The sequence below is a fragment of the Triticum aestivum genome, chromosome 4B (genome assembly GCF_018294505.1).
Source record: "Triticum aestivum cultivar Chinese Spring chromosome 4B, IWGSC CS RefSeq v2.1, whole genome shotgun sequence".
In the NCBI taxonomy this organism is placed as follows: domain Eukaryota; kingdom Viridiplantae; phylum Streptophyta; class Magnoliopsida; order Poales; family Poaceae; genus Triticum; species Triticum aestivum.
The window spans coordinates 16821507-16844229 of NC_057804.1; the positions used below are offsets into that span (position 1 = coordinate 16821507).

Sequence of the window (22723 nt, forward strand, 5' to 3'; positions counted from 1 at the left end):
CTCCCGCCGGAGGAACGCCCGGTTAGCCTCCACATAGACCTCGTCCTGTATGGACTCCAGGATGGCCTACTGCTCGGCCATCTCGTCGGATTGGGCGGCAGCGGACTCCGCCTCCGCCTGCTCCATGTTGAAGGCCAACACTTGCTGGTTTGGCTCCTTCGCCTCCTCCGCCCCCCACCTCCATCAGAGCCATCTCTTCCTCCTCCTCCTCTTCCCTCGGTTGCTCCTCCTCCTCCTCCGAATTCGGCGAGTCCGGAGGCGGCCCGACAGCGATGCGGGTGGCGCGGGCGGCTTCCCTTGCCCGGATCTGCTGCTGGATCTCGTAGCGGCGCTCTGGCGTCAGCATGGCATAGTATGTGATCTTGCTCCGGACCATGGTGGAGTGCCGGAGCATGGACAGAGCACCGGAGTGGGAGAGGCAGGAGGTGGATGGGCTCGAACTGGCAGCGCAGAGAGGAGGGAAGGGGTTGGGTTTAGGGTTGAGGGACGTCGGCCGACTTAAATAGTCGGATTTTGTCTTGGGCGATGAGCCAGAGCGGCGCCACGCGGTGACAGAATCGGCGTTCGTCGGACCGCTGGGCGTTTCCGGCTGCGACCCCATCCTCAGCCCGACGTGGCGGGCGTGCCCGGACGCTCCCAGACGCCCCCTTATTCTCCCCATATTTGGGCTGGATATGGGGGGTGCCGGTCAGCCTGCGTGTATGAGGGTCATTTGAGAGGCCCGTTTGGGAAAAAATCATGACCGGGCAGTGACCGTGCGGCCCGCCCGGGCGTATGAGGCGGGTTTTAAGAGGTATGGTTGTAGACGTTCTTACATGTAAGGGAAATGCTACTTACGGTATTTCTCTCAACATGCATGTTGTTGAGCTATATTCAAACTTTTCTTACTTTGACTTCAAAGATGTAGATTCGTCAGGTGAAAAAAGTGTGTGAAAGATATACTTATTAGACAAACAATTGTTATTTTCTACAAATATGTTCCTATAAATATCAATGGGGATGATGTCAATATATAAATGGTATTTATTAAAAGATGGAGTAAATATTCCATCATATGAAGGGACAAGAACACTATCTAACTGACAATATCCCTGCTCCTTTTATGTAATCTTAGCATAATATAACACTTTGCTGGTAGAGAAATACTTAGTATTTTGTTGTTGCCTTATAAAAAGTTGGAGTGGATCAATTTTCGAGCTGTTGGATTTCGATCAAACGGCTGCCAAGCCTCTTCTTACTCAGCCTATCTTCCTCCTCCCTCACACGTAATGCCAGCCATACCACCGGCACAAACATGGCATCCCCCATCCGCACTGTCGCCACGACCCGCCCCAGCCGTTGCCCCCGCCCTGCAATGGTCCCGACCTTCCCTCTAAGTTTAAACCTCATCATGATCTCCGGTGTCCAGCGACCTGCACACCTCCTACTTGCACAGTAAAGTCTCGGACAACTAGGGAAATATCTGGTGCACCGGAGCTTGTGGTGCTACCGGTGCACCAAACTCATACTGTGCTTTTAAAATGTACAAAAATTTTGATAAAAATTAGCACACTCACACAACATCAATGTAGGTTGTCACAAAATATAAAGTCGAAATTTAAAATATAACTCAAAAAACAAAAATGACAAATTCAACATTGAATAGTATATAACATAACTTGGGCTTTAGATTTGGCCCATTATCACACTGATGTCAAATTTGTCATTTTTATCTCAATTTTTTTTCAAATTTCTATACGAAATTTTGTGACATCATACATTGATATTACATTAACATGCTAGACTTTTTTCAGATCTAAAAAAATATTCTATGTCATCCGTGCACCGGATACATCCCCCACTTCAACTCGCTATGCGGTCTCCTGGTCGATTAATTTTTTTTCAATTTTGTTGTGCGGGTTATAAGTTTCCCTGTAACTCTCGTTTCATTTGCCATATTCAAAATCGGCAACTGTAGTTTGAAAATGTGTGTGTGTGTGTGTGTGTGTGTGTGTGTGTGTGTGTGTGTGTGTGTGTGTGTTGTGCGGGAGGGGGGTTCTTCCTCTTACATATGCGTCACTATTTGCTTGGACAACATGATTGCAAGAGGGTGTGTTTCACAGGAAACATTGTTCTCGGTACTGCGGGTTTGTGTTGTCACAGCCTGATTCTGATCCGGTACTAACTTTTGTCCGGTGTTTCTGATCAAGAAAGATTCTGTTGATCTGAAATTAGTAACGTGCGCTGGGTCGGTCTGGCTATCTTTGGAAGATTCTTTATTTTATTATTAGTTGCAAAAAATTAGCATCGCACGTACTACTGTTCCAGATCTCCATACCTAATACTATCATCATGTCCGCCCAATCTGCTTGGCTTGCATGGAGATTTGCACGTTAGGTTATCCATCAGTGGCTTTAGCTAATGCAGTGACGTTTATTAGTACGTGATACTGGGACAAGGTGCGGCCACATCGGCGTATCATGGGTTTGCTTCTATCCCAGCTCGATCGGCTATATAAATCTGCTGATTTATCTAAAAAAGTAATATAAATCTGCTGATCTGCGGGGTTAAGCGTATCTTTTTGGTGCGACCAGGCCGTATAAATAATCGCTATCCCATCATGAAATGTTTTTGTATTCCCTTTTGGTGGCCTTTGGAGGGAATGGGAAATTAGTCAGCGCCTTTTTGTTTTGATTTTGAGTGAGCATCTAGAAAGTGTATTGTTGTTGGCGGAAAACAACGGTTGTTTGTCTTCTCTGAACAAGGGTTTGAATCTATTACAAGAATCCGTCGTAAGTGCAAAGCTAGCAGCCTCAACATAATAAAAATTTCATCTAAGGTCTCTTGATCACCGGACGACCGCTTCCCTACCGGAGGCGGGGGAGTGGATGGCGACAACTTTTCATGTCTTGCTCCTCTAGCTCCTTCTCCGACAAGCGACAACCAGCCAACTTTGGCGTCGTTGGGGAGCCTGTGAGCTTAGGTCTCCCCGGATCTATCTAGTTGGATTGGAGTGGTTGTCCAATCTTCTTCTCCGGACGGCGAACTGTTTCTCAGATCATTGCCATCGGCGTCTTCTGGCTTCGACCGTTGACCTCTTGACCGCTATGTTGACAACACTTACCTTACTCCGATCATGTTTCAGAGGTCCAGAGATGGCGTCGAACTTCACTCACGACACACCGCTGGCGAGTGAGGGAGGAAGACATGGTCGATTCCCCCAAGGACCTTTGTGTAACTTTAATTTCTATAATGACGTTCTTGTAAGGGTTGATCGACCATAATAACCTTTGACCTTTAAAAAATCTCATGATGGCCGTAACTTGGCTAGATTTGCCATATTAGGATAAAAAAACACCGAGAAAAAACAGTAAGGGCTGGTATTACTCAAAGGTTAAACATACATAGGTTGTTTTCCATGTCCCTGCACATTTTCCGTCAAGCTCAGCCACTTGACAAATAATAGGGTCTGATGACCTTGTCTGCTTGTGATTGTACAAAAGGAATAATAACATAAGGGAGCTACTCACGGTCTGATTGCATTTACAGTGGCTAGCTTACCTCTGTCCTTTCTCCCTGAAAAAAGTGGGCTATCCGACGCCCAGAATAGTAGTGCACGTGCACTCTGCTACTCTATCTATGACACGACCAGTGGCCGTTCTCACTTGGTGGCATCCATGCCCGCCTTTTGGATGCGCGTGGATGCATCTGGGCACTGGCCTAGCCGCACGGAACACCGGTGAGATCTGGACCTCCTACATCGGTGGCCCACGCGAGCGTTGGGTCGGGAAACTTGCGCTGCCTAGCCACCTGTTGACCTCGGAGAGAGCACCGCCCTCGCCGCCGGCGGTCGCCCCAAGGCCCAAAGGCTCGTCGTCGTCCTTCTTCGCCGCCGCCATCGTCGGGAGAGGAGTACAGAGAGAGATAGAGAGCACGGGGGAAAGGAGGAGCGAGAGTGAGCTCTGCCGACAGAGAGAGAAAGGGGCGCAAGCGGGTGCGGTCCGACCGCACCGGTCAGAGTAACGGTCGTTAACGGCCTGGCCGTCACCCGCGGTGCTGATGTGGCCTAACAGGTGAGCCCGGACTGTCAGAAAACGGTTTAAAACACTAGCAACGGGCAATTTGGGTTTTTTGAGACAGCCGACACGAAAAATGGTACGTATCAGTTACAAATAAAAATGCGGTGGTTTTTTAAAACCCTAGCATGAAAAGTGGCAGTTTTATGTTATTCGCTCGTGGCGAAATCAGTGGCGGAGCCAGGAAATGTCGATCAGGGGGCCGAGTGCCTTCAAAGTAGGTTAAGGGGGGCCAAAGCATAGAAAAATAGACTTTTAGCATCAAAATATTGCTAATTATGCACTGCTCATCAATGAATTAGCAGCAAATTTCTAATGTCAGGGAGGGCCAGGGCCCCTGCTGGTCCCCCTATCTCCGCCACTGGGCGAAATAGTCTTTTGATCCATAGCAAAGCGTTGTGTCACTTGTGTGGTGAATTCGTCAATCCCTCGTAACTCCTCAGTAGAGTAGGGTATAACTGATGGAGCTATCTATAAAATAAATGTGATATGCCCTACATGCATACATGGAGAAAGACAGAAAAGCGTGAGAGGATGGATTGGGACGGGACGCACCCAGATCTCAGCTGATTTGGATGGGTTGGAGCTCTTTCTACTACGTCTCCATGCAATCATTTGCTCGCTGCCGGGATCTCCGTCTTCTTCCCACGAGGTACGTAATTTCGTTGTGTGTGGCTAGCTATATCTTCTCTGCGCTGCGTCGTCTTCTTGCACGCTCCTCCCCTGCCTGCCTTTTGAGCTCTGCATTTTCATGTGATTTCTTTGGTGCGCGCAGCTCGATCAGGTGCTAGCTAGCTAGAAGCAGTATGTATCAGCTGGAGAACATGGACGACTCCAGCTTGTTCATGCAGTGGGCCGTGGACACGCTGCAGCACGACCACCCGCCGCCGGTCGCCGCCGGCGACCATGGCTGTACCTTCCCGTCACTCCAAGAGCTCCGCCGCTCGTCATTGCAGCACGGCACGGCCCCGGCGGGAATGGCGGTACAAGATGGCCACCGTCACCAAGCCGCCGATAGCTGGAGCTCCGGCGAAAGCGCCGGCGGCGGCCATGAAAACACGTCTGCCTCGCCCACGGTCGTGGAGAACGACGTCTGGTCGTCCAACTCGGCCAAGTGCGCAACGACCTGCAGCGTCGGCAGCAGCAACAACCACCTGCCCATGAGCTGGAACTTCACCTCGGCCCTGGCGCAGCCGAGCAACGAGGCCGCCGCTCCTCCCTCTGGAGCGCACGACGGCCCCGGCATGACGGAGCAGGCCCACGTGTCGCCGCCGTCGAGGAGAGCCGCCGCCAGGACCGGGCACGCGCCGTACGCGCAGGACCACATCATGGCGGAGCGGAAGCGCCGGGAGAAGATCAACCGGCGGTTCATCGAGCTCTCCACCGTCATCCCCGGCCTCAAGAAGGTCATCCCCTAAATTCCGCGCCTCTTCTTGCACATTCATATCCAACAATGCAATTTTGTCGACTGATTGGCCAACTAATTTACTCGCTCAGATGGACAAGGCGACGATCCTGTCGGACGCCGTCAAGTACGTCAGGGAGCAGCAGGAGAAGCTCAAGGCGCTCGAGGACCGCAGCCGCAGGAGCGTCGGCGTCGAGTCGGTGGTGCTCGTCAAGAAGAAGCCGTGCACCGCCGTGCCGGAAGACGACTGCCCCTCACCATCTGCAGGGGCGGTAGCTGGAAGCACGACGACGATGACGACGACGACCGGGAGCGGGCTGCCGGAGATCGAGGCGAGGATCTCGGAGAGCAACGTGATGGTGAGGGTCCATTGCGAGGACGGCAAGGGGGTGCTTGTCAGGTTGCTCGCCCAGGTGGAGGGGCTACACCTGAGCATCACGCACGCCAATGCCGTCCCGTTCCCGGCTTGCACTCTCATCATAACCGTCATGGCAAAGGCAAGTTCGTTTAACTTAGTTAACTCTCAACCTGCTGCCCATTCTTCTTGCAATTTATTACAAAGCATTTTTTCACGTACTATCTCCGTGTCTTACTTAATATAAGACGTTTTTTGACACTAATGAAATACGTAGTTTCTACCGAGCGTGCTGCATGTTTCACCTGTTACGAGACTGACGGACATCGCGGTTTCAGTTAAATGAAATCGAAGAAGCAAAGTGTGCTTATCTTTACATTAAACAAATAGCTGTAGTTGAAGGGTTAACACAATGCACGTGTCATGCTCCTTAACTGAAAAGCTTTATTTGGACACCAACTGATGGATGGAACGACGACATTGTTATCTTGTCAGGTGGACGACGGCTTCAGCGTCACGGCGGAGGACATTGTTGCCAAGATAGAGGCGGTGTTGGCTGCACCCACGGTCATAGCAGGGCCGGGATAACGATGCATGCTCCGGCAGAGATCAAAGTTCAAGGAGGCAAATTTTATGCAGAGATAGATAGATAAACTGCATCGGCATGCAAGTAGTTCTCGTCATGCGCGCATGATTCAACGAGTGCATCGGGCCTTAAAATAAAATTACAGCTTTCGAGACAAAACTACACTCTCGTTCTCGAAAAAAAATAAGGCTTAAGAATATATTTTTTAAACTATGTTAACTTACGTTTTTATATTGTGGGACGGAAGGAGTAAATTTTTTTTGGATGCATCGGACCGGAGCACACCTCGTGACGCAACTACTTAACGTTTCATGTAATTGATTGATCGCTTGGACCGGAGCACGAACAGATAAATAAATGATTCTTCAATCCCAATCGAGCAAATGTACGGAGGGACAACCCTGCAGGCCCTATACGTAGTGAGGTAAATAATTCCGATGCGATGGGCAGAGCCGGTGTGCCGGTGACCGACGTGAATCTTGGCGCCACATCTTGAATGCGGTGTCTTGTGTCGGATCAGAAGCATGCATACACAATGCAGCGTGTACTTGCACGGCTCAAGATAATAATCTAATTGATCGCTTGGACGATAATACTTGATCACTCGTACTTGCACAGCTCAAGATATAATAATACTGTACTACCAGTAGGGGTAGTATACACACTGCAAGTTGCGAGTTTTCGTGCAAGTTGATCGTACGTGTACGTACGTATGTATGCTTATAGTAGCAAGGACAAATACACCATTGCTTTTGGTGTGAACAGTAAAATCAAAAAAAATGTTTAAAAAATTCTGAAATTTTTTGTGACATACTTTCACAAATGTTTGTTCTGCATGCAAAATTTCATCGCGAGATCACCCGTGTGGGGGCGCCTGGCAAAGTCATCGTTACTTCTTGGGGTTTTATTGGACGGCGTACCAGTGTGAATGAAGCTGAGCTTCGTGCTTGCCTCGTCGGGCTTTATATCGGTCATCCTTCACCAGTCTTTTCTTTGAAAAAAATTGGCTGTCCTTTTGTAAGTTTTTTCCTTGCAAATGATAAACTTAACAGGTCTCCTCTCGTCGATATGAAGAAAGAGGTTTCGAGTATCTCTAGGCTGCTCTTGCACCCATAGAAAAGTATCTCTAGGCTGCTCCAGAATTTTACCATTTCCTAAATTAATCGACTTGCCAATGAGGTCTCACACCAGATTACAAAGTTTAGCTTAATCGGCAGGTCCGATGAGATTCTTCTTAATAGTTTTACAAGCAGAATCCCCGTACGTCTACTCTTCCTGCAGCTGCAGGTCGCTATAGCGAGGCACTGTCACTGAGCTGCAGACTGCACTCCTCGGCTAATGCGCCGGTCTGTGTATTATTACCCACGAACCACAAGTAGATCCAGTGAGGGCAAAAGGCACAATTTTGACCTCAGGCAGAAACTATTTTGCCTCCAGCGAGATCAGTAGATAAATGAGATCTATTGAGCTGGTACATCCGTGTTAATACTCCATGGGATGTACTTACTTAGTATACTAGTCTGTCAGATCTTCTTGCTATCTCTCTCTTTTTTTATTTTGGCGATGAGATCTTCTTGCTATCTTGGGAGAAAGGTACTGCATGTGTTTGGACGCCGCGCTGTGTATGCATGCAGGATCGTCGAGATATCCTACCGAGACGATATACTTTACGATACGATTAGTTAGCCGTACACTAGGAGTACATCTATACAGTTATATGCGTACAATCTTCCATGTTCCGTATGTACAGTACAGGGCTGGTGTGATACGCATCCTGTTGTTTGTCTCTGTCTGCACGCGAGGCAGCGCGTCTTGAGTAGATTAAGATTTTGCAAAACTGTCACTTTCTCCCAATGAAAAAGACTTTGATTTGCTTTAGTTGGAAGCTCAAGTGGGGAAAAAATAGTTATACTCTCGTGAGAAACTACCAAAAATAATTACAGTTGCCTTCAATGTCTATTTTCTTCCGATGGAAAAAGCTTTGATTTGACTTCCTTGGAAGTTGAATTCGAAAAAAAAATGGTTATACTCTTGTGGAACCAAAACATCATTTTCTTGCTTTCATTGAGAGTTGAACTCAAGACCACCCGCTTACTAAACGGGTGCTCTAACCAACTGAGCTATGAAAGCTTCTTGTGAATAATTTCTATTTGAAAAATGTGCTATCAACCTAGCAAGATCCTACCCCCCCCCCCCCCCCCTCCTCCCTCTTGTTTGAAATCACCATAGATGTGTCACTATCGACATATAAATGTACTAGAGGAAAGTTGCTTGGGGCGGCAAGGTTAGAGTTTTTTTGTCGTCTGTGCGCGACGGTGAGATCTGGTGTCAAGTGCTTCAAATCGATTTAATGGTTCAACGATGACGACTACGACTCCAACGTTGGTCTTAGGGTCACGTGCACGAAGAGGTCCCGACTGTCATTGACAAGGTCTGTCCGACTCTGGTATGAGAACGGTGACAGTGACACATCAGCGGCTCGTTATGACGACGGTACTGGTCGTTCGGTGGTCCAAAGACCTTGACATGATTTTTTATTATGTTTAGGGTGTTTTGTACTTTTGATGAATGTTTATTATATATATATATATATATATATATATATATATATATATATATGGGTATTTCACAAAAAAATACATATTCATTTTTGGAAAAGTAACAATATTTTGAGGGGAGCTAGTATTGGGCATTGTGCATGTCTATGAGTGTTCTCACAAGAGAAATAACTCATGTTAGGGCATCTTCAAAGGAGACCTGCAAAGCTCCTATGTATGTTGTCCGGATCACTTTTAATAATTTTTGGCATCCAACGGGGACCCCTATCTACGTTCCGAACGTTGGTTTTTCGGTAAACCGGAGTCAAAGTGAGTGGGGGGGAGCTATACGGGAGTCCGGACATGCACTTGACCAATACAAAACGTCCCTATGGTCCTTCTCTTTTTCCCCCTCCTCACATGCTTGGTCCCCTTCTTCTCTCTCCTTCCAACCGGACACCATCGCACAATATCCTACCACATGCATGGTCCCCCTCTTCTCTCTCGCCTCCCAACCAGACACCACCACATGATATCCCACCACATGCATGGTCCCCCTCTTCTCTCTCTCCTCCTAACCGGACACCACCGCACAATATCCCACGACATGCATGGTCCCCACATACTTTCTCTCCTTCCAATCGGATTAATTTGTGAATAACATTGCATGGCACCTCCCGCATCATGTCCGCGGACCACGTCGGACATAAAAACAGACATTTGTCGTGTCCATTTGCAGGTCAGCATTGGACATGCCCTTATGCCATACGGAAGCAAACAAGAGTCATTAAGCGTGAAAAAACACGAAGTATGTAGGAAAAAAAGGTATGTTCAGAAAAATAATTTGCTTTGGTACTTGGAAAATGAAGAAACTTTGGGGTGAAGAGTCATTAAGCTCACTCTTGTCCAACCTTTCTACGGGAAACACACCCGAGTAATTTTGCTACATCCCGCCTATATATTTCCTTTGCCAATGGAGTATTAACACCCCCTGTTTTTTGCTCACTGAATTTGCATGTAGCAACCTTTGCTTTTTCATTTAGGTTATGGCAACCTTCTTATTTCCACCACTCATGTTTTGTTTTCCTAGATCCGGAGTTTGTGCAACACCCTCTATGCAGCACAACTCGTGGGACAGGAAGTTGGTGCTGAAGCAGCCAGTGGGCAGGGAGTTGGTGCTGAAGCACCTAGTGGCCAAGGAACTAGTGGCCAAGGAAGCCAAGTATAGACTTAGTCCTTTAAGATATTTTGATAGACATTTGGTCCTTCGTCAACTCTCAAAACCGGATAAATTTCATACAAAATCATATTTTGACCACCACGTAATCTGCCCTTGATGAACATAATTTGAATTGTTATGGCATCCAATATCCTCAAGTGTGCCAGGTGTGTGCAAAAATTCATGGTATTTGGGCACTCGAGGAGCTCGTGGCAAAAAAAATCTATTCTAGATGAACAATAAATTAAAAAAAAATCTGAATATTTTTTGCATTCAAGATGCTCTGGTGTACATTTCCTTGTATTTGAACACTTGAGGAGCTTGTGGCAAAAAAAAGCATATTTGAGCGAAATTTCTTTCTTTTTTGCTAGAGCTCCTTGGATGTCATTTGACATGAAACAATTGCAGGCACGTAGCACACCTAGTATCTTAATCAGTAGCTATGGACAAATATACACTTTCGAAAGTCCAGCACAGACAAAAGATTCTTCAATCCCAAACGAGCAAATGTATATAGTAATACAACCCTGCATGCGTGTATTGAGGTAATAATGCTGATGCGATGGGCAAAGGTAGCGTGCCGGTGACCAACGCGAATCTCGGCGCCACATCTTGAATGCAGTGTCTGAGCAGAAGCATGCATGCATGCACAGTGTGTGTACTTCCAAGCGCAAGATAATAATTGGTCTGCAGGTTGATCGTTTGCACTTGCACTAGGGTTAGGAGTATCATATAGCAAGGACATGCAGTACGAGAGGCCGTGATTAATCTAGTAGATTCAGATTGATTAGTGCTAAACGTGATCGGTTACCGACTTGATATTTCTGCATTGCTAGTCAGATGCATCTTGGTGTCTCGGTTTTTTAACTGAGAGAGGATGTCAGTTGCACATACTGTATCCATCCGTGTGCATCATCTCCGGCCCGGGTGTGTAGGGACTGACATATCTTATTCTTACCAAACGAGGACTGTTGTGTGTTCAATTATGACGCATGAGCTTACGTTACTACGCACTCTAAGTTGGATGTCAGGTCGACTTAACTTAGAGTGCGTAGTAACGTAAGCTCATGCGTCATAATTGAACAGTAGCTATTGCTAGTGTTGAAAAGGTATTCTCTTCAATGAACTATGTGAAGAATAAGCTAAGGAATAAAATGGGTGATGATTATTTGAACAATTGTTTGGTTACATTCATTGAAAGAGAATTTTTCAATCAAGTGAAAGATGAAGATGTCATCAATGTGTTCCAAAAAAGGCAACCGCGGAGTTATATTGTAAGAAGGATATCATCACTTTATCAATCAAAAGGTACTTATGTATTTATGTCGTTATGGTCTGATACGTTGAAATATTGCTATTGCCATTATGCTAGTGTTGTTTTGTTCATATATTACTACTGTTGTGTTGTTTGGTTCATATATATATATACTACATTTAGAGCAAAAATAATTTTTGAATGAATACCAAGCCTTCATTTTCTGGCGCCGCCACTGCCTGACATGCAAAGATGTGACAGCGGATAACGGATACAATATTGTGTTCCGTACGACCATATAGTACTGTATAACAATAGTACGCAAATCAGGGAGCACATCCGAGGGAAGTTGGTGGAGCTGACCGGAGAGGGTTTTTTCTCTCAAGAAAAAGAGACTCAAAAGACATCTTAAATCTGATATTTATCAAGAATAACAGTACTCCGTCCGGATGGAAATATGAGCCGCACACAAGTTTTCAGGCCTTTGATTCGATCAACGAAAATGCGTTGTATGTCATAAAATATACTCTCAATCTGCTTAAAGAGAGTCAATTACACCGGTGGTGCTTGAACTTGACGTAAACGGTCACTTTGGTGCTAGAACTTGTGGCATACATTGAACGGATGCCATAACTTGGCTCAGGTGCGCAAATACAATGCTAACCGCACTTGGATACGAAATCAATGCTGGCTTGGCCACCAGGATGGCATGGGGCCCTTTGTCAAAGACTAGAAACGTGTGGCCTGTTTTTTTGCAAAAAAAACCTTGAAACTTTTTATTTCTCACAAAAAAGACCATGTCCACGCGGTAGATGGTATTTTATTTTGTTTGTTGTATGACAGGTGAGTCCTGATGTGAAAGTTAAAAGGGAAAATGTTTTTTGGCGGGAATTAAAAGGGAAAATGTTAGATTCCTACACTCCAACACGTGAACTTTTTTTTTGAGAATTTAACACGCGACCTACTGTTAGGGCGCTCGCGCACATAGCCACTGCACCAATTACCTTCGGATGTCTAACAAGGATAACAACCGTTAATGTAGTATAAGGATGATACACGTGGGGTTTAAATTGGCTACAGATAGTTCAGCCCATTTGCACGCGCTGGTTCTTTTTGAAATATCTGTGAAATGTAAGTAACTAAAATAATGTTCAAATATTTATTTTTTATAAATATTATACATACAAACAATGCTTAGTAGATAAAAACATTTAAACATACTCACGTCTATTATATAAAATTGTTTATTAAATTCAGATATTTAAAATGTTTATTTAATAGAAAAACATACATGTGCTGCTTATATTTAATATTCAAATTGATGAATACAAAAATTTATCTAAGCTTGTGAAGACTGAATGGTGTAGCAGCCAGACTGTGACATGGGCAAGGGTCGTTCTGAGACGTGGTGGCCTCCTTTTTTCTTGTTATTAATTCTCAGTATGTACACACGGAGCCCACTGGCCATAGAGTCGAAAAAAATGAAATGCCATCTTCCAACGTCGACAGGGCCTTTTTGTGGGGAAAATTAATTCAAGAGGGTTTACCCAAAAAAATAGCCACACGCCCTCCTGTCTGCCTTCGGGTCACTGACGGCGGGACTGATGCCTTGTTGGCGCTCCTAATCAACGGCTCGGGCGTACACAGCCGAGGTTTACACCGTAGTTGCACGCCCGAGCGAAGTTGTTACACCAGTTCGATGTATGCCGCAAGTTTTAACACCAAAGTGACCGTTTGCGCCAAGTTCAAGCACCACCGTTGTAATTGACTCGCTTAAAGATAAACCAAGTGGACGATTCCAAACGAAAATGAGAATGCCTACACTCTAAGGTCGTTTACTGAACCTTTCCAAGTCGAGACGTTTACTGAAGTACCTGATCTCCCAGGAAGCTCATGCTCCCTGACAGATAGCCGGTGGACGGAACAACATCAACGGCAGACAACGTTCACTTCACTTATCTTCTCTTCTCTTCTCATTGTCGCCCGTCGTCCCAAGTCCAAGTCGCACGCGGATGGATCACCACTTCTAGTATATATAGAGATAGAGACAGGGCTGGTTTGGACTTGGGAGTTAGAAGGAGGGCATGGCCCATGACCAGTGGGAGGGTCATGCCCCGGATCAGTGACTTGGCGCAAAGTTTGGCCAAAGGGATGGCCATGCCGTGGAACGGTGAGGTGGCGCAAACCAGGCCATCTGTGAATCAATGAGTTGGCGCAAGTCAGACCGTGTGATGATGATGGCACAAGCGCATCCGCGCTATTTCTAGAAAAAGGTCATGGTTTCTTTCTTAATGGAAAGAATATTGCAATAGTCTGTCTATTTATCTTCCAGCCAAGTTATCCCATCCTGCTTTCTTTGAGAATGTCAAAAATTAATTGTTCTTGAATTTGTAATTTATCTATCGTGTTGAAGCAGTCCTCTCTTATTTCACTTGACAAGAATAACCGGTGTGTGCTGCAAGCAAAGCAATGCAAATGGATCTGGTAACATGTCCAAACAGGAATAGGCATAGATCCTCAAACAAACAAGGACAAATAGTTGGTAACATGTCCAAACAAGAATAGGCATGGATCCTCAAACAACCAAGGAAAAATAGATTATGTATGCGATCAACAAGTCATCGTTTAGATAGATGCTCAAACAAGTACACACATTTAATTTGATATCATCTTCCAGCAACAATAATTCTCATCAAGCTATACATATAAACAAGCTCTGAAGGTGGCTTCAGAGTTGAGCTTGTATATATTACACACAAAAAAGGACTCATCTACAATTTCATTATCCAAGCCACAACAACACAAAAGGAGAGTAGGATGCAAACACCAATGGATACACAAGCCTTACATTTTTTGCGCACAAATGAATATTTTCTGTCCTAATCTCTAGCTTTCTCTAGTGATAGTGGTCACGGGCCCTTGTTTCAATCACAAACCAAAACCATATATACATCTCCTCCCAAAGAATTACACAAGAAGGACTCATTGGCATGGTCTTGTTCCTCTGGCGTCCATTGCAACGATGGTGTGACTGCCGGACATGCTTTGATGAAGCCAACATATGTTGCTCCTGGGCACTGCCTCACATATGCTCTAATATGGATGCATGAGATTAAAACCTTCAACAATGCTGATTCCAAAACATAAAATACATAAACTGAAACCATCAAAACAAGACAACCTCAACTAAACCTAACTGGAGTATTAACCCCAAAAAACCTAGGAGGCTGACCATGCCATACACACCATCCTAGCATTTCATCAACGAATTTTTTCTGACATGCTTATGACATTTCTATCACCATAAATAAATAAATGATTCTCCAATCCCAATCAAGCAAATGTACGTAATCAGGTAAATAATTCTGATGCGATAGGCAAAACTAGCGTGCCGATGACCGACATGAATCTCGGCGCCACATCTTGAATGCGGTGTCTTGTGTCGGAGCAGAAGCATGCATACACAGTACAGTGTGTACTTACACATCTCAAGATAACAATTGATCGCTTTGGACGAAAGTAGTTGATCTTTCGTACTTGCACAGCTCATGATATAATAATATGACAACTATTTTTTAACATCAGTACAAGTGCTGATATATACACGCATACACTTACCCTATGAACACACGCATACCTACCCCTATGAGCACCTTTGAGAGACTGAGCTAGGCGCCTCATCGTCAACGGGAATGTATTCTTCTACTGAAAACACATCGCCAAAAATACTAAAATAAATACAGAAATAATGCGAGCACCAGGACTTAAACTCTGATGGGCTGAGAATACCACTGTCCCTCTAACAATTCAAACACAGGTTGGTTTGCAATAATACGACAACTATACACATGCAAGTTGCGAGTTTTCATGCAAGTTGATAGTATGTACGTACGTGTGGTTATAGTAGCAAGGACAAAATACACTTTCTTTTGTTATGCGAGCGGCCGTGTATCATGAAGGAAAAAGTGGAGCTGGAGGTGTTGTGCTGATGCGGCGACTATGCGTGATGAAGAAAAAAGTGGAGCTGAAGGTGTTGTGCGATCATCTACAGCCCTATTGAATGCTTGGTGTAAACCTCACCCTGGAGTGACTGACCCCTTTATTGCCGAAGCCATAGCTGCAGGAGATGAAGTTATCTTTGCAAATCTAGAGGGTTTACGCATGTGGTGCTCGAGACTGATAGTCTCGAGGTGGTCAACCTCTCGAACACTCGCCGCAACAGTCGTTCAGTTGTGGCTCCTATCCTTCAAGAAATCGATGAGCTTTCTGCTAGTTTTACTTCTTTTGTATTTCAGCATGTAAGTAGATCAGCTAATGTCTCAGCTCACCTTTGTGCAAAACGCGCTTGTACGGTGACTATGACTGAAAGCTGGCTTACGGAAACTCCCAGCTTCCTGATCAGTAGCCCTTCTGACTGACTGCCTAGTGAATGCGTTTATTTGAATAAAACTCAGAATTCCCTGCAAAAAATAATATCATGCACATCGACGAGCTAGACTAGATTAATACACACAAAAAAATAACACTAGATTATCGAGCTAAACATGATCGATTGGTTATCAAGTTTTTTTAACAGAGTAGGCGCAAACGCTCATATATACATGCATGCACTCATTCTATGAACGCGCACACACATTCTATCCCTATAAGCATTCTTAAGAGACTGAGCCAGCATATCATCTCAAAATTTTACAAAGTTATCGTAGGCGTCTCGTAATCGACAGGAACTTCTTCTCCCACTAGACGCACATCGTCGAAAATTCTAAAATAATTTTAGGAAAATGCGAGCATTAGAATTTGAACCCTGATGAGATTGAAATGCGATGTATTGTGTTGGAACAGAAGCATACACAGTGTGTGTACTTGCACAGCTCAAATAATTGATCGCTTGGTCGAAAATGACGGTTATACTAATATATCCTTACAAGTTGCGAGTTTCCATGCAAGTTGATCGTATGCTTAACTCTCTAGAAAGGACAGAACAAATACACTTTTGTTTGGAGTGTTTGACAAAAAACTACTACAATTGGACAGAACTACCACTTTTTTTAAAAGTGGCTGATAACTACCACAAAATTGGAAGCTCGTGACTAAAAACTACCAACTTGACGATTCAACCGTTTTAGAGCGTTTAAACCCGTTTCTGACAACAGTGGCCCACACGTCAGGTGGAAGACAACGGTAACGGCTAAGAGCATCTCCAGCCGCGCCCCCAACAAGGCCCCCCAGGCGACTTTTCAGCCGCCGGCGCCAAAAAATCGGTTCAGTCGCGCCCCCAGGGGCCCATTTTTCGCGCCGCTGGGGGGCGCTCGGGGGCGCCGGGCGAATCGTTTTTGGCGCGAAAGCGACGCGGGCCAGCCGCGTCAGCGACACGGCCCGCCTCGTCTTCTCCCGACACCTCGGTTTCCCGCGGGGAATCAATGTCAAGGTTACCGCCGGTCAGCTTTGACATTGATTCTTCACGGGCGGCGCGTCACGGGGCGGCGCGCCGATGCCTCCCCTCCCTCGGACGCGGCGCGGCTATATATGATCGCGCTCTCCTCTGATGAGTGCTACCTCTCCCGAGTGCCACCGCCGAGCTCTTCTCCCCCAGCCCTCCCTCTCCCGAGCGCCGCCGCCGAGCTCTTCTTCCCCAGCCACTCCCTCTCCCAATGGCCGAGCGTTTCCCCGGAGACGAGGCGGCGGCCAACGGCTTCGGCCACCGTTCGCTCCGCGAACAGGAGTCCTGACTCCTGTTCCAAGCGAACATCCTGTCGCCGCCTGACATGCGCGCCGGGCCGACGGGCTGGAGGCTCAGCAATGGGGGAGTGCCCATTCCCCCGTTGCCCGATGCCGTGTCCAAACCATCCTACTTCGCCGACGAGGTCGAGGTCGTGCGCGCCTCCCTCACCGACGCTGAGCTCTCCCTCCCCCAGTACGCCGCCAACAACCACGCGGCTTGGGCGGCGTACTTCGAGCTCCGCCAGCAGCGGCGGCTGGCGTCCACCAACGGGGCACCGGTGGTCGGCGGCCTGAAGAACAGCGAAGGGCGCCACCTGTGGTGGGGCGTCCCCGGCCGCACGCTTGAGGGCGTGCTGACGCACCTCGAGGGCGGCAACAACCCGCCATTGGCGTACCCCCCGGCGAGGGCGGCCGCCCCGGCGCACCGCCGACGCGACGGGCAATGGGCGCCAAGGAGGTTCGGCTCCTCCTCCTCTTCCTCCTCGTCGCGCTCTTCGTCTCAATCCTCCGGCACTCCGACGCTGCTTAGCGTCAAGGCCAAGCCTGCGGCGGAGACGCCGCTCGGCCGCCGCACTCGCAGCGCCGACATCGTCATCAGCGAAGGCGGACGGCGCGCCTCCTCGCTGGCTCCTCCCCCGCACTTCGTCAAGCCGAAGACGGAGCCGGGGCTGGCGCCGGTGAAGACGGAGCACGGCGAGGTCGAGCTCGACAACGACGTGACCCTTGAATGGGCACGCCAAGACTCCCTGAAGATGGCGAGGGAGCGCCAGTGCGCCGCCCTGCGGCGCTTTGCGCAACGCCGCCGAGGCTGCGACGAAGGAAGAGTCGTCATCATCGACGACAGCGACGACGATGACGCGCCGCCGTCGCCACCAGCCAGGGAGGGGTCCAGCAGCGGCGCCCGAGTCAAAGAGGAGAAGGCCGACGATGGCGGCGACGACGGCGACTTCTCGACCTTCAGCAAGTCTTTTTATTAGTTTTTATATGTAATGGCGACTAATTCGCGAATATAAAGCCCAAGTTTGCCGAAATTTGGCGTGTTTTAGTTGAAATTTGGCGTGTTTTAGCCCTTGAATGCTATAGAAAATTTTTTTGCGCGCCTGGGGGTGGCCCTGGGGCCGGCGGCTGGGGGCCAACTCGCCCCCAGGCCCATTTTTTGCGCCGGGTCACCCCCGGACGGCAATTTTAGGTGCCCCCTGGGGGGCCAACGGCTGGAGATGCTCTAACGACGCTCCATCCCAGCCGTTAGAGCCGCTCGCTCCGTCAGTAGCACCTGGCCGACCGGGCCGCATCGGACCAAGTATAAGCTGGCTGACCGGGCTCATCCCCACCTGCTCCCTCACTCTTCCCCGAACTCACTCCCCGCTCTACTCTCCTCTGCTTCTTCTTGCTCTCCGGCGACGCCACAACCGACCATGCCGTCCTGGCCCAGTAGTAACGAGACCTTGAACGACGATGACGAGCTCATGAGCGAGATCAGCAGCATGCAAATGGAGTATTTCGTAAGTCACCTAACTTATCCTCTCCTCTCCTTGCTGTGTGTTCTAGGGTTAGGGTTAGGGTTTGAAGATGATTGTGATTTCTTCAATTTAAGTTCATATATGTGAGCTATAGTTGATACATATATGTCTTTGCTGCTGCAGCTAACTCCTGACACAGTGATAGACCCAAGCTTCTGTGAGCTTGTGACTGAATCTGACAGAAGGTGCATCCTGCACAGGCAGAGGGCAGGCAAGTTTGTGGCATTTGAAGGCACTGACACTGGCAGGAGATTCATTGGATGTGCTACTGAGGTAATGGCCCTAGTTGGTGTGGATTTGATTAGTTTGATTTTCTGCTATGTAGTGGAAACAAAGTAGTGTTTAGTTGTTGTTATTCTGAATTTTCCTTATGTGTGAAAACTTATGTATGTCTGAATATTGTACTTGTAGCCTAGAGCCTTGGAAACATATTGATGTGTTGTATTTTTAGTACAGAGCTAGCTAGCTAGTGCACCTATGTGTAGCACATGTGTTATGATTTGTTATTCTGAATTTGCTTGTTATCTGTGGTGTTCACTGCAAATATAATTTGATTTTCAGGATGGTGTGAACTGTGGTGTTCTGGAGTGGGTAGATGCCCCCTGGCCTATAATTCTGCAAAGGTGCCTAACCAAGCTCTGGGATATGTATCATGAGCAGAACCTTGGTAGAGCCCAGGAAAATGAGGCTCATGGGACAGAGGTTGCAAAACTGTAGAAGGAGCTTGATTCTCTGGCCAATCAGTATAGCTAGCTGGTGGATGATGTGTCCAAGTTGTTTGATTATCAGGATGGAATCAAATCTCATGACATGGATTGCACAAGCCAGGCAGTGAAAGAACTGAAGGAGAAGAAGAAGCAACTTGAGGAGTAGGCAAAGATTGAGCTTGAAATGGAGAAGCTTAAGCTAAAAAAAGAACAGAGGTGCATCCTTCAGAGTCAAGCTGATATAATCCAAAACACAAGGAAGGCCATGAAGGAGATAGAGGTGGACAGAGACCACCTTAAAGAAGAGAAGAAGAAGCTAGAGAATATCATTGCTGAGATCCTGAAGGTTGGTCATGGGTGCAAGGAAAAGCTGGACAAGATCAAGGAAGTTGTGATGGAGGAGTGAAGTGGCAGCTCTGGATGGTAAGTATATATGAGGCCTATATGTATAGCTGGCCTTGCTATGTTATCTGATGCAAATATGCATCTTAGCTAGCTATAATACTTGATAATTCCCAAGTGCAGGGAATCATCGTAGCAATTCCCAAAGGTGGAAGTGATAAGTATGGAGTGTTGAACCCACAAGGAGCTAAAGGTAAGATCAATATTCTCTCAAGCCCTATCTGCCACTGATACGACTCTACGTGCACCGAACGTTTGCTTCCAACTAGAAACAAGAAATAAAACTGCATTGTGGGTATAAAGAGGATAACTTTGTATGATACCGGAGAGCTAAAATATAAAAGTAGGTGCTGTTATCATAAAGTTAGAATATATTAATAAATAATATAAATAGCGAGTGTGGATAATGGTGGATCGGTGTGTGGAATTGTCCTAAGCAAAAGATCGATAGTCGTCATTGCAATTTCATATGAGGGAGAGGCATAAGCTAACATACTTTTCCATCCTTGGGTCATATGCACTTATGATTGGAACTCTAGCAAGCATCCATAAATACTAAAGATCATTAAGGTAAAAACCCAACCATAGCATTAAAGCATCAAGTCCCCTTTTATCCCATACGCAACAACCCCCTTACTCGGGTTTGTGTTTCCGTCACTCACGCAACCCACTATAAGTGAATCATGCACGTATTGCAACACCCTACAACGGGAATCCCTTATGCTTGCGCGACACGGAGGGCACCATAGGACAGCACCAAAATAAAACATACAACTCGTACCAATCTAGATCACCAATCAACTCAAGGACAAAAGATATCTACTCAAAACATCATAGGATGGCAACACATCATTGGATCATAATATGTAGCATAAAGCACCATGTTCAAGTAGGGATTACAGCGGGGTGCGGGAGAGTGGACCGCGTAAAAGAGCTGAGGATGGTGATGATGATGGTGATGTTGATGAAGATGATCACCGCGGCGATGATTCTCCTCCCGATGGCACTCCGGTGCCACCAAGAGAGAGGAGGAGAGGTTCTCCCCCTTGTGCTTCCTCCTCCACGGCTTTCCTCCTCTGGTCCTTGGCCTTCATGGCGATGATGGCCCCTCCGAGATCCTCCTCCATGGCCTCCGCTGATGATGGCCCCCTTCGGCAGGGTGCCGGAGAGGGCCTAGATTGATTTCTCGTGGCTACAGAGGCTTGCGGCGGCGGAACTCCCGATCTAGGTTAATTCCCGAAGGTTTCTGTATTTATAGGAATTTTTGGCATTGGTTTCACGTCAAGGGGGCCTTCGGGCTGTCCACGAGATAGGGGGCCGCGCCCTAGGGGGGGCACTCTCGTGGGAAGCCCGGGACTCCTCTGGCCCAACTCCGATGCTTTGTGGTCTTCTTTTGGTACAAAAAAATCCTCAAAAATTGGCACGTCATTTGGAATCCGTTTGATATCCCTTTTCTGTAAAACACAAAAACAAGGAGAAAACAAAAACTGGCATTGGGCTCTAGGTTAATAGGTTAGTCCCAAAAATCATATAAAATGACATATAAATGCATATAAATCATCATAGAAGGATAATATAATAGCATGAATACTTCATAAATTATAGATACGTTGGAGACGTATCAGCATCCCAAGCTTAATTCCTGCTCGTCCTCGAGTAGGTAAATGATAAAAGAAATAATTTATGAAGTGTGAATGCTAGTAGGTGCACAAGTTTGATCAAAGATAATTTCAATCATCTTTTCTAGCATCAGTATGTGTCATAATAGTAGCTTATCTCATAAAACTTTTCACGATCAAGTAACAATCTATTCACAATGTCAAGTATGGTTCAGAAACTTCATTGAGAACTAACAAATTATGATCTTAGTCATTGAAGCAATTGCAATTTATCATAACATTAGAAAGAGTCAAGAATAGAGCCTTTCAGCAAGTCCACATACTCAACTATCATATAGTCTCCTACAATTGCTAACACTCACGCAATACTTGTGGTTATGGAGTTTCAGCCGGACACTGAGAAAGATAGGGGCTTATTGTGTTGCCTCCCAACATATTCACCTTTAGGTGATGTCGACAATAATAGCCCATGCTAACTTACACCCAATTGGATATATATATATATATATATATATATATATATATATATATATATATATATATATATATATATATATATATATATATATATATATATATATATATATATATATATATCATGATCTTTCAAACACGAGGAGCTCGCCAAAGGATAAAATGAAAAAGGGAAAGGTGAGGAACACCTTGACTCAAGCATAAAGTAAAAACATAAAGTAAAAGATAGGCCCTTCACAGAGGGAAGCAGAGGTTGCCATGCGCTTTTAAGGTTGGATACATAAAATCTTAATGCGCAAGAACGTCACTTTATATTGCCCCTTGTATATGGACCTTTATTATGCAGTCTGTCGCTTTTATTGCTTCCATAACAAGTTCGTACAAAGCTTATTTTCTCCGCACTAATAAGTCATGGATATTTAGAGAGCAGTTTTTATTGCTTGCACCGATGACAACTTACTTGAAGGATCTTACTCAATCCATAGGTAGATATGGTGGACTCTCATGGCAAAACTGGGTTTAAGGATATTTGTAAGCACAAGTAGTATCTCTACTTGGTGCAAGGAATTTGGCTAGCACGAGGGGGAAAGGCAAGCTCAACATGTTTGGAAGGTCAATGACAATATACTTTAACTGAGATGTCGGAAAACATAAACCATTACGTTGTCTTCCTTGTCCAATGTCAACTCTTTTAGCATGTCATACTTAATGAGTGCTCCCAATTATAAAAGATGTCCAAGATAATATATTTGTATGTGAACCTCTCTTTCCTTATTACTTCCTATTAATTGCAACGATGACCAAAACTACGTTTGCCAACTCTCAACAATTTTTATGCCTCATACTCTTTATATGTGTAGTCATTACT

At 46.1% G+C, this 22723-nt stretch overlaps 1 protein-coding gene, 1 non-coding gene and 1 pseudogene across 2 annotated transcripts; 1 reads left to right on the forward strand and 2 right to left on the reverse strand.

Annotated features, from left to right (window-relative positions):
• The window catches only part of LOC123089886 (uncharacterized), an 86349-nt pseudogene that overhangs the window by 52054 nt on the left and 11572 nt on the right, over nt 1–22723 (reverse strand).
• LOC123094228 (transcription factor bHLH18) lies at nt 4529–6670 on the forward strand. The gene is made up of 4 exons (XM_044516281.1): nt 4529–4707; nt 4831–5461; nt 5553–5957; nt 6311–6670. Exons 2-4 carry the CDS (start codon nt 4862–4864, stop codon nt 6401–6403), a joined length of 1098 nt encoding a protein of 365 aa, XP_044372216.1. The 5' UTR covers nt 4529–4707; nt 4831–4861; the 3' UTR covers nt 6404–6670.
• TRNAT-AGU (transfer RNA threonine (anticodon AGU)) lies at nt 8458–8531 on the reverse strand. The gene has a single exon. It is a non-coding gene; the product is annotated as a tRNA-Thr (tRNA).